The sequence below is a fragment of the Oncorhynchus tshawytscha genome, linkage group LG26 (genome assembly GCF_018296145.1).
Source record: "Oncorhynchus tshawytscha isolate Ot180627B linkage group LG26, Otsh_v2.0, whole genome shotgun sequence".
Taxonomy (NCBI): domain Eukaryota; kingdom Metazoa; phylum Chordata; class Actinopteri; order Salmoniformes; family Salmonidae; genus Oncorhynchus; species Oncorhynchus tshawytscha.
Window position 1 is genome coordinate 3,865,548 of NC_056454.1, and position 17,137 is coordinate 3,882,684.

General features: G+C 41.2%; 1 protein-coding gene across 2 annotated transcripts in view; it reads left to right on the forward strand.

Moving 5' to 3' along the window:
• Positions 1-17,137, forward strand: part of LOC112225065 (cell division cycle protein 16 homolog) — a 35,515-nt gene that overhangs the window by 1,136 nt on the left and 17,242 nt on the right. Inside the window, exons 2-6 of one of the 2 annotated variants that reach the window (XM_024388651.2) lie at positions 1,119-1,173; positions 1,267-1,364; positions 7,116-7,154; positions 15,869-16,009; positions 16,482-16,641. In XM_024388651.2, coding sequence (XP_024244419.1) covers positions 1,119-1,173; positions 1,267-1,364; positions 7,116-7,154; positions 15,869-16,009; positions 16,482-16,641 — 493 coding nt within the window. The remainder of the gene's footprint in view (positions 1-1,118; positions 1,174-1,266; positions 1,365-7,115; positions 7,155-15,868; positions 16,010-16,481; positions 16,642-17,137) is intronic. The other variant, XM_024388652.2, reaches the window with a different exon arrangement.

Consider the following 17,137-nt stretch of genomic DNA (forward strand, 5'->3'; position numbering starts at 1 on the left):
CTGGTATGTACTTCCAAAAAAGGCTTAAATAAAATGTTATATGCAACTGAAAAAAGGCATTGGTATTGTTTTTCACCAGGTGTGCATGCATCAAATCCACCTCTTCTGAACCACCTAAAAAATCTGTAATTAATGCCATGCACAGGTCAGCTGATCCAACAGCAGGGAAGATTTATTTTATCCAGAGAGGAAGAGGTGAAACGAGAGGTTTCACTTTGGTCAAAATCTGTCAAAAATAAGCACACTGTTTCTATGGGCTTATTTTGGACCTAAGCTTGTCGCCTACCTTCGCATCTGGGACAATGACTCCCATTGTTGGGGCAGAGATTTGAGCATCTCGTCGTTAGATACAGGTCTGTTTTTATCACCTACAACAGTGGATGAATGTCATATCAATCTGTTTCACCTGTACTACACAGAATGCAATATTATTTAATACAAGTGGATTAAGTAGATAATATACGGTATGTTTATAGTGATTGTATATTTAAGCAATAAGGCACAAGGATGTGTGGTATATGACCAATATACCACGGCTAAGGGCTGTTCTTAGGCACAACGCATAATATCCTTATTGCTATTATAAACTGGTTACCAACGTAATTAGAGCAGTAAAATAAATGTTTTATACCATATGTACTGTCAGCCAATCAGCATTCAGTGCTCGAACCACCCAGTTTATAAATCTATTTTCTATATTTTAATTTCTCTCCTAATATTGCAGGAGGTGTTGAAGAGGTGGATTTGGTGCATGTGTACTAAGTCAAAAACAATACTTAGATTATTTCCAGACGATGCATTTTTTTGGTTGCATGTAACTTTTTATTTCAACATTTTTTTGGAAGTACATATCGGTGTGACGGCAGTAATATGACGATAGTTGCTTGAAAAGCTGGTGAATGGCTGCTTCCTGGGCTTAAAGGAGAATCGCCATATTCAACGTCTACTGTAAACCCAGATTCTGGTTAAATTCTTGGGCTACTTGGAAGGTGGCTAGATAACTGTTAACTTGTATCAGTGAGTATTGACAGCTCCTGACCGTATCAGTTTCATACTTCTCGTTAATACATTCAGAATGTTTGCTTTCATGCTGCCTTTCCTGTCTGTTTTGTTTGCAGCAACAGTATCAAAGCGCTTTATTTTGGGCAGATAAGATTGCATCCCTGTCTCATGGTGAGTAATCTTCTTGATTTGATGAGATCGTCTGGCTAGTTACTATAGAAGGTAAGTTAGTAGTCTATTTAACTGATGTTGTACCTTTCACAGAAGACCCCCAGGATATCTACTGGCTAGCACAGTGCCTTTACCTCACCTCCCAGTACCACAGAGCCTCCCATGCCCTCCGCTCACGGAAACTAGATCAGGTAAGACCACCTGGTTGGCTCCCTGGGTACCTGCATATTTCTGTGTGTCAGCAACTCACTGTGGGTTTTGTTCTTAACTGACTTGCCTAGTTAAATAAAGGTTAAAATAATTAGCTGGTCATGGCTCACATCATCCCAGAAACCCTGGACCCACACCAATTTGCATACAACCCCAACAGATCCACAGATGACGCAATCTCTATTGCACTCCACACTGCCGTTTCCCACCTGTACAAAAGGAACACTTACGTCTGGATGCTGTTCATTGACTACAGCTCATTGTTCAACACCTTAGTGTCCTCCAAGCTCATCACTAAGCTAAGGACATGGACTAAACACCGCCCGCTGCAACTGGATCCTGAACTTCCTGACGGCCAGCTCCCAGGTGGTAAGAGTAGGTAACAACACATCTGCCACACTGACCCTCAACACTGCGGCCGCCCAGGGGTGCGTGCTCAGTCCCCTCCTGTACTCCCTGTTCACGCACGACTGCGCACTACTCCAACACCATCATTAAGTTTGCAGAAGATATGATGGTGGTTGGCCTGATCACCAACGATGAGACTGCCTATAGAGAGGAGGTCAGAGACATGGTAATGTGGTGCCAGGACATCAACCTCTCCCTCAATGTGAGCAATAAAAAATAATCTTGTTTTGGACTAGAGGAAACTAAGGGCCAAACGTGCCCCAATTCACAGTGACTAGGCTGTAGTATAGCGGGCCATGGTCCAAACACACCAACACAGGTGTTGTTGTGCCCTCTTCACGACTATTTCCCTTCAGGAGGCAGAAAAGATTTGTCATGAGCTCTCAGATCCTCAATGTTGTACAGATTGAGAGCAATGGCTGCATCACTGCTTGGTATGGAAACTGCTCGGCATCCGACCGCAAGGCACTGCAGAGGGTAGTGCTTAAGGCCCTGTACATTACTGGGGCCGAACTCCTTACCACCATCCAGGACCTCTATGCCAGGCGGTGTCAGAGGAAGGCCCTAAAAATTATCATGCTCCATTCACCCAAGCCATAGACTGTTCTCTCTGCTGCCACGTGGCAAGCGGTACCATAGCGCCATGCCTGTGACCAAAAGACACCTGAACAGCTTCGAACCCCAAGCCATAAGATATGGTTAATCAAATGGCTACCAGGACAATTTACATTGCCCCCCCCCTGTTATTATATAGTGCATTCTGGAAAGTATTCAGACCACGTGACTTTTTCCACATCTTGTTACGTTACAGCTAGTGATGCACTGATATGGCATTTTTGGCTGATTCCGATATTGCCCTTGCCAAAAAAAAAACAACGAAAAACGATATTTAAAATATTTGCTGCCTTAAGCATTTAGTAAAGTTAAGTAGCTAACACACACACATGGACACAGCGGTCTAAGGCACTGCATCTCAGTGCAAGTGGCTTCACTACAGTCCCTGGTTCAAATCCAGGCTGTATCACATCCGGCTGTGATTGGTAGTCCCATAGTGCGACGCACAATTGGCCCAGGTAGGCTGTCATTGTAAATAAAAATGTGTTAACTGACTTGCCTAGTTAAATAAAGGTTACACACACCACACTGACCAAAAATATTTTGTTTGCATTTACATGTCCCCATTACTTGTCAAACATAAACAAAACCTATTTCTTTCACTTACTAGCTGTGCTGTTTCGTTGTTCGTTTTATTCTCAACCAGGATTTCATCATGCATGTCAAGCAGTGAAGTTTCAGCTCTCTGTCTGTGACCTCTCTTCCTTGGTGCGCACTTTCACTGTGTCTGTTTCCATCTTGTCCAGCCGTGTCTAATATTTCACGTAAATCCTGTTTCTTATCTGCATCAAAGTAGTGGTCCTTGTACATAGCATCGAGCATGGTGGCGACACAGTAAAGAGAATGCCACCGAATCGCTTGTTCACAGCCTTTGTCAGCAGTTTTGTTGAGCAGGCGTTTCAATGCCATGACAGAGGGTATCACGTCTGCTGCAGACGCAGTTGATGAGCTTATTTCTCCAGTCAGTTGTTCAAATAGAGCTTGGAGTGTGTTCATGTTTACGAGTTTCAAATGTTCTCAAATGCCATTGAAATGGCAGCAGCGGTATGAGAACCAGCACATTCATGAGCGTGCAATACGACTTTCCTCAATTCGAAATCCTTGACGACCCACTGTGCTGTCAGACTCAGCATGCTCATGGGGCTGATATCGCTGGACCAAATGTCAGTCGTGAAGCTTTTTAGCAGTGACGCTATTACTGTGTAACTCCGGTAGTGCAACATCTGAAAAATAGCACACTTGATAGTGTGTACCGGTGCTCGACCAGGACAGAGAATGGATGATTGTCAACGGCAATTAATTCCATTATCTTGGCGTTATTGGATTTTGCCTTTAAGAAAATTTCAGCGAGACAACGGTCTTTCAAATGACTGCTCGACTTGTTGACTGCTCGATCCACACAGCAGACATTGTGGGCTAGGTTATGAATGCTGTGTTGCATGTGTAGCGCAAAATTGTACGTGGCATCATTAGACCATGTACCTACGTTATATAGGTATGCACGTCAGCTTTGACATCGGTTTTGCACGTCGCCGTTAAAATAGACATAGGGCCATGTTGGCATTTTTAGCTAATATAGTTGGATTCCGATATACTTACTGATATTGTGCATCCCTAGTTACAGCCTTATTCTAAAATGGATTAAATTGTCCCCCCCTCAATCTACACACAAATCCCCATAAATAACAAAACAAAAAAAGGGTTTAGAATTTTTTTCAAATGTATTTAAAAATAAAAATCAGAACATTTACATTTAGTATTCAGACCCTTTACTCAGTACTTTGTTGATGCACCTTTGGCAGTGATTACAGCCTTGAGTCTTCTTGGATATGACGCTAAAAGCGTGGCACACCTGTATTTGGGGAGTTTCTCTCATTGTTCTCTGCAGATCCTCTCAAGCTCTTTCAGGTTGGATGGGGACCGTCGCTGCACAGCTATTTTCAGGTCTTTCCAAAGATGTTCCATCGGGTTCAAGTCCGGGCTCTGGCTTGGCCACTCAAGGACATTAAGACTTTTTCAGAAGCCACTCCTGCGTTGTCTTCGCTATGTGCTTTGGGGTGTTGTCCTGTTGGAAGGTAAACCTTCGCCCAAGTCTGATGTCCTGAGCGCTCTGTAGCAGGCTTTCATCAAGGATCTCTCTCTACTTTAACGCCGCAAACGTTTTTCCTTGGTCCTAACTAGTCTCCCAGTCTCTGTCGCGTAAAAACATCCGCCCAGCATGATGCTGCCACCATGCTTCACCGTAGAGATGGTGCCAGGTTTCCTCCAGATGTGACGCTTGGCATTCAGGCCAAAGAGTTCAATCTTGGTTTCATCAGACCAGAGAATCCTGTTTCTCATGATCTGAGAGCCCTTTGCCAAAAGGCACCCAATCTCCAAGTGGGCTGTCGTTCCTTTCACTGAGGAGGGCTTCCGTCTGGCCACTCTACCATAAAGGCCTGATTGGTGGAGTGCTGCAGAGATGGTTGTCCTTCTGGAAGGTTCTCCCATCTTCACACAGGAACTCTAGAGCTCTGTCAGAGTGACCATCGGGTTCTTGGTCACCTCCCTGAATTTCAAACCATTTTTTGTAGGAACACAGTATATTGGACTGATTATTTTTTAAAGAAATGTTGCTTAATTAATTTGATTAATATTATGGTGTTTAAGGCAATATTATTTATTTCTATTCCAAGAAAAACCTAAAACCCCCTGGGTTTCCGTTAGGATGGAATGGCAAATATGGCACTGTACAATGTGACGGTCGGGAGTAGGCTACACAGTACTATGTTAATTAGCTAAAGAATCACTCTGTCATACGCGGGACACCAATGTTAAATTCCTCGACGGATAGGAAGGAGTAGGCTGTCCTTCTAAATAAGACTTTGTTCTTAACTCACTTGCCTAGTTAAAGGTTACTCGTCAGCTGGAGAACTGCAAGGCAATCCCATTGTGCGCCTCTTGGGAGCCATGATATGTATGTATGTATGTATGTATGTATGTATGTATGTATGTATGTATGTATGTGTGTGTGTGTGTGGTGTGTGTGTGTGTGTGTGTGTGTGTGTGTCCTGCTAATAACAGGGTTAATAATATCTGTGAGAATATCCAAGTGTTTCTTATATAATTCTAAATGAATAATAATAATTGCTTAAAACCAACTATTTTGGAGATCTCGTTTTCAAATAATGTAAAATGAGCGAGGGGGGCAATTCTTGAACATGGGGTGAGACATTGTTACTAATTTGTAAATAAAGCTAGTTTATTATTTTAGAAGTAGTTGTGTTTTTAGAGGGAGAAAAACCAACAGTCATCTCATGGGTCTCCCAGTCGAGGCCAGCACAGGTATTGAACCAGCATCTGTAGCAACACGGCTTGCACAGCTATGCAGTGTTTTAGACCGTTGCGCCGCTTAGGTGCTGTACAATGTGACCAGTTGGGAGTGTACTTCAATAAGAGCAAAACAAAATAATAACCTTTAGTCTAACAACCAGTTTTAGTAAGTTATAGTGAAGTCCATGTGAAATTATCAGTTTCTATTTCGGTTTATGTTGCCCATTCATTGTCAGTTAGAGACAGTAGGACCCAAAAGCATAATTAGTGCTCTAACTCCCCCATGCGCTGTTCTGGAGCAATGAAGTGGTGACGCAGGGTATCGTACTAAACCACAAATTACCTCTAAGTACCGCAGCATAATCGCAAAACTTTTAGTGGAGCAACCACTATGTGAAAAATGGTGTTTTTGTAGTCAAATATAGAGGAATAAGTGTTTCCAATGACCTCCTCTGTGTGCATCGTGTTTTTTTTTTTTTTTTTTTGACCAATTGTGAGTAGTCATTGCCTACTAAATCTCGAATAATTGGTTAACGTCATTGGAAACCATTGTTTTGACCTCAAAACAGAAATATCCCCTTTTTGTGAAGTGGAAACGTCAAGGAGCGACAACTGCTCAGCCGGCCATGTGGTAGGCCACACAATCTCACAAAGAGACCGCCCAGTGCTGAAAAATCGCCTGTCCTCACTACCGAGTTCCAAACTGCCTCTGGAAGCAATGTCAGCACAATAGCTGTTCGTCAGGAACTTCATGAAATGGATTTCCATGGCTGAGCTACCGCATAACAAGCCCAAGATCACCATGCGCAATGCCAAGTGTCGGCTGGAGTGGTGTAAAGCTCGCTGCCATTAGACACTGGAGCAGTGGAAACGCGTTCTCTGGAGTGCTGATCATGCTTCACCATCTGGCAGTCCGATGGATGAATCTGGGCTTAGCAGATGCCAGGAAAACGCAGTGCCGACCTCATTAATGCTCGTGGCTGAATGGAAGCATATCCCTGCAGGAATGTTCCAATATCTAGTGGAAAGCCTTCTCAGACGAGTGGAGGCTGTTATAGCAGCAAAGGGGGACCAAATCCATATTAATGCCCATGATTTTGGATTGAGATATTGGATGAGCTGGTGTCCACATACCTTTTTGGTCATGTAGTGCATGTTGATGTTGGGGCGGTGCAGGAGATTTATGATTTATGAAGTTTAACATTTTTGAACTGTCCCTTTTAACGTTTAGACTGTCGGCATTTCCCTCATAAATGCCAGATATTTGTAAATAGACACTAACGTGCTTGTGTTACTGTCTGAATGGGCAAATGCTGTTGCCATTGTTGAGGTGAAAAGTTGTCTGTCAGCTTGTGCTTTGGTTTTCATTTTCCCAATATGTATCTTTCATTTCACAGTTGTATGGTGCGTGTCAATATCTCGCTGCTAGATGCCACGTGAGTATAAACATTAAGCAGCTACTTGTGATGAAATCTACCTGTTCAAACTCTCCATCCTCCTATTAGTCCATGGGCCTTCTGGAAAATGTGTTCACTTTTATAGTCATTTATATATATTGATTGATTGTATGGGAAATTATGCAAAATAATCTTTTGACGGCTGTTAAAGGACATTTGAGACAAGGTGGAATGTTCACTTGCTCATTGAAAATGACGATTTAACAACCGTTGAACATTTTATTGGTTGAGGCTCATCTTAAAAACCATGGGGTTTGGGAAATGTTCTAATGATTACCTAGACTGACTCATCTTATGAAACAGCCAATGTTAGATGTAGCAGAAATGCATATTTGTTTAAGGAAAATTGGTCATGGCCTAGTGGGAAATAATACCAAGAGATCCAAATCTGGTATCATGTTGGTTTTATATTTGTCACCTGCAATGCTAACATGAAATGTGTGCCATGTCATTTTTTGAGTTCACACAGATTTAGGTAAACACATTCTCTAAAAAAGAATATTTGTGATAATTTTTTATCTAACCTTTAACTAACTTCTGTCCTTGACCATCATGATTTAAAACGTATGTTCTCTAACCTTAAGTTATTTAGTGATGTGTTACCTAATTTGGCAGCCATTAGTTCAGCAGCTGGTTGACAAATGTTATAGAAATGATGCCATTGGTGATTTCTGAGGATGCATGGCTCTCGACCTTTGCCTCCTGAGTCCGTACAGGAGTTGCAGCGATGGGACAAGTCTGTAACTACAAATTTGGATATTGGTGTGAGGGGGGGAATTACTAAAATAAACAAATAACCAGCCTTTGTGCATTTAGACCATTGCTGACGCCCTCGACAACCCTCACCAGTCTCTAACCCAGGGCTCTCCACCCCTGTTCATGGAGAGCTACCCTCCTGTAGGTTTTCATGCCAACTCCAGTTGTAACTAAGCTGATTTTTAAGCTTATCGACCAGCTAATTATTAGAATCAGGTGTGCTAGAATAGGGTAGGAGTGAAGCAACAGACTGTAGTGCACCAGGTACAGGGATGTAGAACCCTGCTCTAACCAGTACATATTTCAGTAGGACGTACACTACAATGTATTTGCCCATAGATAGGGTAGCTAGACACCATCTATAAGGCTTCAATACACCAGCTATGTAAGTTGATGTCCCCTAATTATCAGGTGGTTTGTTAGAAAGTTAATGTTGGAATGTAGTGTGTGTGTGTATTTATGACAGCATACAAGACAGCTTTTACCTTTCACAATATGGCATATCATTATCACTACAAAACATGTCTTTTTTTTATTTTTTATTTTTTAAATATACAGATTAGAGCTCTAAATACAGACCAAAAACAGTTGTGTTTGAAGCATTTTGCTAATCTATTTTTACAAAGATGAGATATTTAGCAAACCTGGCTGAATTGGTTATCTGCATAACTAAAATATTTAATTATCATTAGGCATATTCTACCTATTATTAAAACCAGTGGATCTGGTTTGTGGCCGTGTTGGGAAATGGTTAACCTATGGTTAAATCCACAATAGCTAGGCATCATTGTTTACACTTCTCCTAGCTTTGTCAACATGTGTGCACTCATTATGAAGGCATTTTGCAAGAATGGGTACCTCTTTGCTGGATGTAATGCATTCCTATGGGATCTCATAGTGCAATGTATGGGACAGGTTTCACATCAACATTTTATTGTATCATATTGCATATCATTTTAATGATTATATATCAGTGAAAGTTTCTAGAACATTTTCTAAGTGTTTCAGGGGCGGCAGGTAGCCTAGTGTTTAGAGCATTGTAACCGAAAGGTTGCTGGAACAAATCTTAAAGCTGACAAGGTAAAAATCTGTCATTCTGTCCCTGAACAAGGCACTGTTCCCCGTTAGGCCGTCATTGTAAATAACAATTTGTTGTTAACTAACTTGCCTAGTTAAATCAAATAAAAATAAACAATTTAATGTAATTGAAATGGCTACAAAATGTATTAACACATTTCTGGTAATTATTTAGCGAAATACATAACTTGCATGGGCCATCTTATTGGTCTTATTACACCAATTATTTATTCAGTTATGGCCATGCAAAATCAATGCAGTTTCTTCCCATTGAAAGGAATGGCGGCCATCTTCGAAATAGGCTGCTAGGATTGATTGACAAAATCTATGATGACACTAATATATATATATATATACACACACACACACAGTTGAAGTCGGAAGTTTACATACACCTTAGCCAAATGCATTTCAATTCAGTTTTTCACAATTCCTGACATTTAATCCTAGTAAAAAGTCCCTGTCTTAGGTCAGTTAGGATCACCACTCTATTTTAAGAATGTGAAATGTCCGAATAATAGTTGAGTGATTTATTTCAGCTTTTATTTATTTCATCACACAACCAGTCGGTCAGAAGTTTACATACTAATTCAGTGTGTTTGGTTGCATTGCCTTTAAATTGTTTAACTTGGGTCAAGCGTTTCGGGTAGCCTTCCACAAGCTTCCCACAATAAGTCGGGTGAATTTTTGTCCCATTCCTCCTGACAGAGCTGGTGTAACTGAGTCAGGTTTGTAGGCCTCCTTGTTCGCACACACTTTTTTAGTTCTGCCCACAAATTTTCTATAGAATTGAGGTCAGGGCTTTACCACTCCAATACCTTTACTTTGTCGTCCTTAAGCCGTTTTGCCACAACTTTGGAAGTATGCTTGGGGTCATTGTCCATTTGGAAGACCCATTTGCGACCACGCTTGAACCTCTCTGGGATTTGTGGGATGCTAGCGTCGACAACAGCGAGTGAAATTACAAGGTGCCGAATTCAAACAACACAAATCTCATAATTAAAATTCCTCAAACATACAAGTATTCTATACCATTTTAAAGATAAACTTCTTGTTAATCCAACCACAGTGTCCGATTTCAAAAAGGCTTTACGGCAAAAGCACACCATGCGATTATGTTAGGACAGCGCCTAGCCACAAAAACCATAGACATTTTCCAGCCAAGAAGAGGGCTCACAAACGTCAGAAATAGCGATTTAAAATGAATCACTAACCTTTTGATCTTCACCTGGTCTCCCAGGATGCCATGTTACACAATAAATGTTTGTTTTGTTCAGTAGTCTCTCTTTATGTTCAAAAACCTCAGTTTAAATTGCCGCGTTATGTTCAGTAATGCATTGTCTCAAATAACCGGTGAAATTGCAGAGAGCCAAATCAAATGACAAAGTACTCATCATAAACATTGATGAAAGATGCAAGTGTTATATATAGGTTTAAAGATAAACTTCTTGTTAATCCAGCTGCTGTGTCAGATTTCAAAAAAGGCTTTACGGCGAAAGCAAACCATGCTATTATCTGAGGATAGCACCCCATCAAACGAACACAGACCATCATATTTCATCCCGCCAGGCGCGACACAAAAGTCAGAAATAGCGATATAATTCATGCCTTACCCTTGAAGATCTTCTTTTGTTGGCACTCCAATATGTCCCATAAACCTCACAAATGGTCCTTTTGTTCGATTAATTCAGTCGTTATTTCTCAAATGTCCATTTATTTGGTGCGTTTGATCCAGAAAAACACCAGTTCCAACTCACGCAACATGACTACAAAATATCGAAGTTACCTGTAATCTTTGTCCAAACATATCAAACAACTTTGCTAATAAAACTTTAGGTATTTTTAACGTAAATAATCGCTAAAATTTAAGACGTGATAAATGGCGTTCAATAGCGGATTAAAACATAGTGGAGCGAGCTTTCGGGTCACGCGCCCCAACCACAACAGTACACTTCACTCGGCCCTTGTTCTGAACAGGGCTACTTCTTCATTTCTCAAAGGAAAAACATCAACCAATTTCTAAAGACTGTTGGACAGTGGAAGCGATAGGAACTGCAAGCAACTGCCTTAGAATTCTAGATTCCCATTGAAATCCCATTTGAAAAGAGTGACCTTAAAAAAAAAATCCTGGTTGGTTTGTCCTCAGTCCTTCGCCTGCCAAATAAGTTATTTTATACTCCAACATCATTCAAACAGTTTTAGAAACTTCAGTGTTTTCTATCCACATCTACTAATATGTGTTTTGACGTATTAGTTAATGTGACGACTGTTGCTCATCGAATGATTAAATGTTTCTAATTGCGTGATTAACTGAATCAAACAATTATTAACTCATTAACCTGGGGCACCATGGGAAAATTTGTTTTTGAGTTTCTATTTCCCAAATTAACTCAAAGAATATCAGTCGATTTTTACCATAGCCGCTAATTAATCAGTTACCGCTACAGTCTCGTTCTGAACGTCGCATAATCCGGGAATCTGCACGGACGGTCTCACCAATGAGTTCGTACCACACCAATCTTAGTTGAGTATTTATTTACTAGAAAGCTAAATTGATGATAAAAGATATACATACACAAAAACACATTCTAGGCTATTGATTAGAACTTTGTATAACGGGCAAACCCACTATGGTGTGTGTTACCCAAAATGGGGATTTAAAAGAGAAAGTACACGAGAGAAATATACATTCGGGTGAATTTGTCAGCTATTCTAACCCTAGCCTTGCCCCAAACTGCCGCTCTTATGGGTCAGAATATAATAATGTAATTACGTGTGGAAGGTCTCCGTGGATTCTCCGCGTGGACCATTCAGGCTGCTCAATGACTCACTTCTCCCGCGCAAGTCTTTGGTTGTCCTCACGATGTCAGGGTCCTTTTGGCTTAGGAGTCTGTTCCTTCGCCCTTGCTCTGGAGGGGCTCTTCTGAGGACAGACAGCTCTGTAGCTCAGAGCTCACAGCATAGGAATGAAACAGTGTAGATACCACGATTCGATGGGGAGTGGAGGCTAGGTGGTTCGACTTGAATTCACCTGCTTAGACACAGCTACTCATCCGTAGCTTGGATAGAAAAATATTTAGTTGAAGACAAAGTTGTTGCGTTTTGGGTTCGTTGACTTTTTAGTACTCGGCTGCAGCTTGGGGTCACTTAGTCTGATCTGTAAATTCTTCACTCACAGGTTTTATACCCTCGGGTCAGAAGTGGACATAACCGCCTTTAGGGCAATTCTCTGGGCGTACCAAGTTAATGAGGGCAAGGTCTAGATTTTACTCAAATCCAATTTTTGACAACTAACTTCACATTTCATCTTTACCAAAACATACTCTTTGATTTGGACATTTTCCACACAACGTACAATGTATAAACATCAAACATATACTAGGTAAACTGTTGACATTACAATGTTTTCGTAATAACGTCATCTATTAACCTTTAATAACAAAACAAATGACATTTTCATATTTCATCTATCGTCATGACCACCGTGGCTGATGGAAACCATTGTCCCAAAGTCCCTTTATTTCATGTTTAATGTTCTGAGGCTGGTTCTCCATAGTAACAGAACAAAAGGAATTTGTCTGTGGCCTAAGATTGACCATGGGTGTGAGGGGTCATAAAACCCCCACATCTTCAGACCCCTAGATCTCTTCTCCTCTGTTGGGGTTGAGAGATAATCTGTAGGGTTGTGGTCTCCTGTAACCTGATCAGGACAGTCTTGATATATGCATATCCTAGCTTCTGGGCCTGAGTAACAGGTAGTGTACTTTGGCCACGCTTTTCTTCCGTACATGAAAATACCACCCCCTAGCCTAGAGGTGAACTTTCCTACCTCATGATGACATCTAGTTTGAAGTGCACCAGTCCCTCCTGCAGCAAATTACCCCCACAACATGATGGTGCCACCCCCGTGCTTCACGATTGGGATGGTTCTTCAGCTTGCAAGCCTCCCCTTTTCCCTCCAAACATAACGATGGTCATTATGGCCAAACAGTTCTATTTTTGTTTCATCAGACCATAGTACAATCTTTATCCCCATGTGCAGTTGCAAACCATAGTCTGGCTTTTTATATGGTGGTTTTGAGGCAGTGGCTTCTTCCTTGCTGAGCGGCCTTTCAGGTTTTGTCGATGTAGGACTCGTTTTACTGTGGATATAGATACTTTTGTACCTGTTTCTTCCAGCATCTTCACAAGGTCCTTTGTTGCTGTTCTGGGACCTGGTACCTTCAGGTGTTTGGAAATTGCTCCCAAGAATGAATCAGACTTGTGGAGGTCTACAATGTTTATTCAGAGGTCTTGGCTGATTTCTTTAGATTTTTCCCATGATGTCAAGCAAAGAGGCACTGAGTTTGAAGGTAAGCCTTGAAATACATCCACAGGTACACCTCCAATTGACTCCAATGATGTCAATTAGCCTATCAGAAGCTTCTTAAGCCATGACATTTTTGGTAATTTTCCAAGCTGTTTAAAGGCACAGTCAATTTAGTGTATGTAAACTTCTGACCCACTGGAATTGTGAGACTGTGAAATAATCGCTGTAAACAATTGTTGAAAAAATTACTTGTCATGCACAAAGTAAATGACCTAACCGACTTGCCAAAACTATAGTTTGTTAACCAGACATTTTAATGACTCCAACCTAAGTGTATGTAAACTTCCGACTTCAACTGTTGCTACAAAAACAACATCCCCAATGGGTCTCCTTGTCCTGTATCTATTTGGTATAGTTATCATCTTGGGCAGCCATACTCAACTGGCAGACTGCAGTCCAGATCCGGACTGAGAATGGGATCAGACGGACCAGTCAGTGTTAATTTCTGTAAATTTTTATATAGGAACTCAGTCAGGCTTTTCATTTACTGCTTTTGACAGTTGTTATAATAGAATACGTAAGGTTACATTTTGAAATTTGGTATTGCATGGGCAGTTTTCCTCATGTCATTCACTGACAGACCAGATCTATTTTTAACCTGTCAGAAATGTTCCGTTGATCAACTACTTGCCATGTTAGCAAGATTGTAGTTATGGACAGATGACGTGCTCTGGGGCCTCGACTGATTTTTATGAGTCGGGCAATTATCATAACACGACATGGTAAAATTTGCAATTGGAAATCACATCGAATTGCAGGAAATTAACTTTAAAATTATGATTTTCTTTTCACCCCATGTCAAAATATGTAGAATTGAGGGGAATGAGCTTAGAAATGACTCTGTTATTGCCGCCAACAAGTAGTGTGACTGGTTTGGGGTTGCACGAGGTGGGGGTTTGTTACGAAGACAACCATTTCAAATATCCATCCGGACCTTTGCCATCTATTAAATGTGTGACCGGACCTTGTCAAATAGTAGTTGAGTACCCCTGATCCAGGGTACCTTGTGGTAATAGAGCACATCCCAATATTGTCCATTCTGGTTTGATATAGCCCAAAATGCATATGTGTATTACCTTTGATGCCCCAAAGGTGAGCCAGTAGAGATGTCATTACCATTACAATTGCTTCATATCTTAATGTGATGTTTTATGAATTTAACATATCAAATTGCCTTAGTTTTTGAAGACTGTTCCCTGATAATACAAAATTACGTTTCATACCCTGATCCTGTTGGCTCAACTAATTGCATGGGGGTCATAAACGTAATCACATCAAATTGTAGGTGTAGACCTGAAATGCTTAGATACAAGTCCTTCACCAACAATGCAGACGTTTTTGTAAAGTGTTTGCTAATAAACAAAATAATGAACTAAGGTAAGAAAAAAAGTAACATAATAAAATAACTTTGACACCATTTACAGGGTGTACCGAGTCAATGTGCTGCGAGGGTACAGGTTAGTCGAGGTAATCTGTACATGTAGGTAGGGGTCAAGTGACTTTCCATAGACAATTAAAAGCAGGTAGCAGCAGCGTGTAAAAATAAATAAAAGCCATTTGATTAACTGTTTAGCAGTCATATGGCTTTGGGGTAGAAGCTGTTAAAGAGGCTTTTGGACCTAGACTTTGTACTCCGGTACCGATTTGCCGTGTGGTAGCAGAGAGAACAGTCTATGACTAGGGTGGCTGGAGTCTTCAACAATTTTTAGGGCCTTCCTCTGATACTGCCTGTTATGGAGTTCCTGGATGGCAGGAAGCTTGGCCCCAGTGATGCACTGGGCCATACACACTACTCTCTGTAGCGCCTTGCGGTCAGATTCCGAGCCGTTGCCATACCAATCGGTGATGCAACCAGTGCTCTCGATGGTGCAGCTGTAGAACTATAATTGGTTAAGAGCCTGTAAACCGGCAGCCAATGCCCTCTGGCGCCATTATTCCTTGCGAACATATCATTCATATAATGCAGTGATGGCCATGTATCGGAGGTAGCTAAATGTGGCTATCATACCAAAATATAATCCACAGACATGACCGTTAATGAAAATCATCATTAGACTTTGCCTCCCCAAAGTGACCCTCTGGCCCAAGGACTATGTGACCGATGTCATGTCTATTAGACACTTTAATTCCCTTTTTTATTTTTTAAATTGTACAAAGGCTGTAGGCTCACCTCCCCCTCCCCCACACTTGTATTTTAGCTATACCTTAATGTGTTCTTTTGAACATGTTTTCTCTCACTATTTGTTTACTTTCCACTCTTTTACTTGTACTTGTCTCTAGTCTGTAAGTGTAAGTTCATCGTATTTGTGCTGTTATTCCCCAATATGGTCATTTAGCAGCTTCTTCCTAGCCAAATGGTCTTACAGAACTGCCAGCATATTAATTATGTGGCCTATGGAGGAATCAAACCTACAACCCTGAGTTTGCCAGCACCATGCTCCTAACTGACCTGACCCATTGGAAGCACTAACCTATTGTTTGTTTTGTGCAGTATGCTGCCAAAGAGTTCCAGCAGGCCTTAGACATCCTGGACATGGAGGAGCCAGCCAGCAAGAAGCTGCTGGACCAGACTGTCAAAGAGGACCACGGGATACAACAGTCGCCCAAGGACTGGGAGATGAGCCCTGCCTCTGTGAGTCTCAGTTCTGACACAATATGGTCCATTTTGTTTTTGTGGCCCTGTAATTCCAGGTTTGTGTTCAAGCCTCTTAGTGTGATTTAAAAACATAAATAAATCCCCAGTTCCTTCACATTTATCACATTTATGGTGTTGTGGTTACAGGTTAACTATAGTATTTGCATACTGTATTGTGGGTGACTAATATGGCAACACCGTATTCAAAGACCCCATGGCTGCATTTTCATGAATTATTTCTTTTGAAAGCGATACATTTTCATTTTTGTAGTAATCATTGTCATATTATTAAAGGGGTCTGTCGTTCACCCAGTAGTCACATTCATACAAAATTAATGTGTGGGTCTTTATGTCAGTGGCCCCTGGAGGCTTCCCCGACTGATGCTGCTTCAGTGGTCCTTACCCCTGTGGTCTCACATCTTTCTTTAGCTCCCTCTCTCTTCCTCATTTCCCACTCACCCCCTCTCAGATCGACAGTTCTATTTGTCTGTTGCGGGGGAAGATCTATGATGCTATGGACAACCGGCCTCTGGCCACGTCCAGCTACAAAGAGGCCTTGAAACTGGACGTGTACTGCTTTGAAGCCTTCGACCTTCTAACGTCCCATCACATGCTGACCGCTCAGGAAGGTGAAGCTTATGGGTTTTGCACGTGTGTGGCAGGACTAATATAGATTATTTTGTGCCATTTGTTTTTAATAACGATACTGTACTTACTGATGTTTCTGTAGGGTAAATGTAGTTGTACCATGTAGGCAGATGAGTGTGTATAGTGCATTCGGAAAGTATTCAGACCCCTCGACTTTTTACACATTTTGTTACTTTACAGCCTTATTCTAAAATTGATTAAATAGTTTTTTCCCTCTCATCAATCTACACACAATACACCAAAAACTATTTAAAAAAAAAAAAAAATTAGTAAATGAAATATAGTGATGCACTAATATGAAATTTTTGGCCGATATCTGATATTTTCCTTGCCGAAAAAGAAATGATACCGATAACCAACCTTTTGGTTACTGGCCCAACGCTCTAACCACTAGGCTACCTGCCGCCCCAAAATCTGCAGAGAAGAATGGGAGAACCTCCCCAAGTACAGGTGTGCCAAGCTTCTAGCGTCATACAC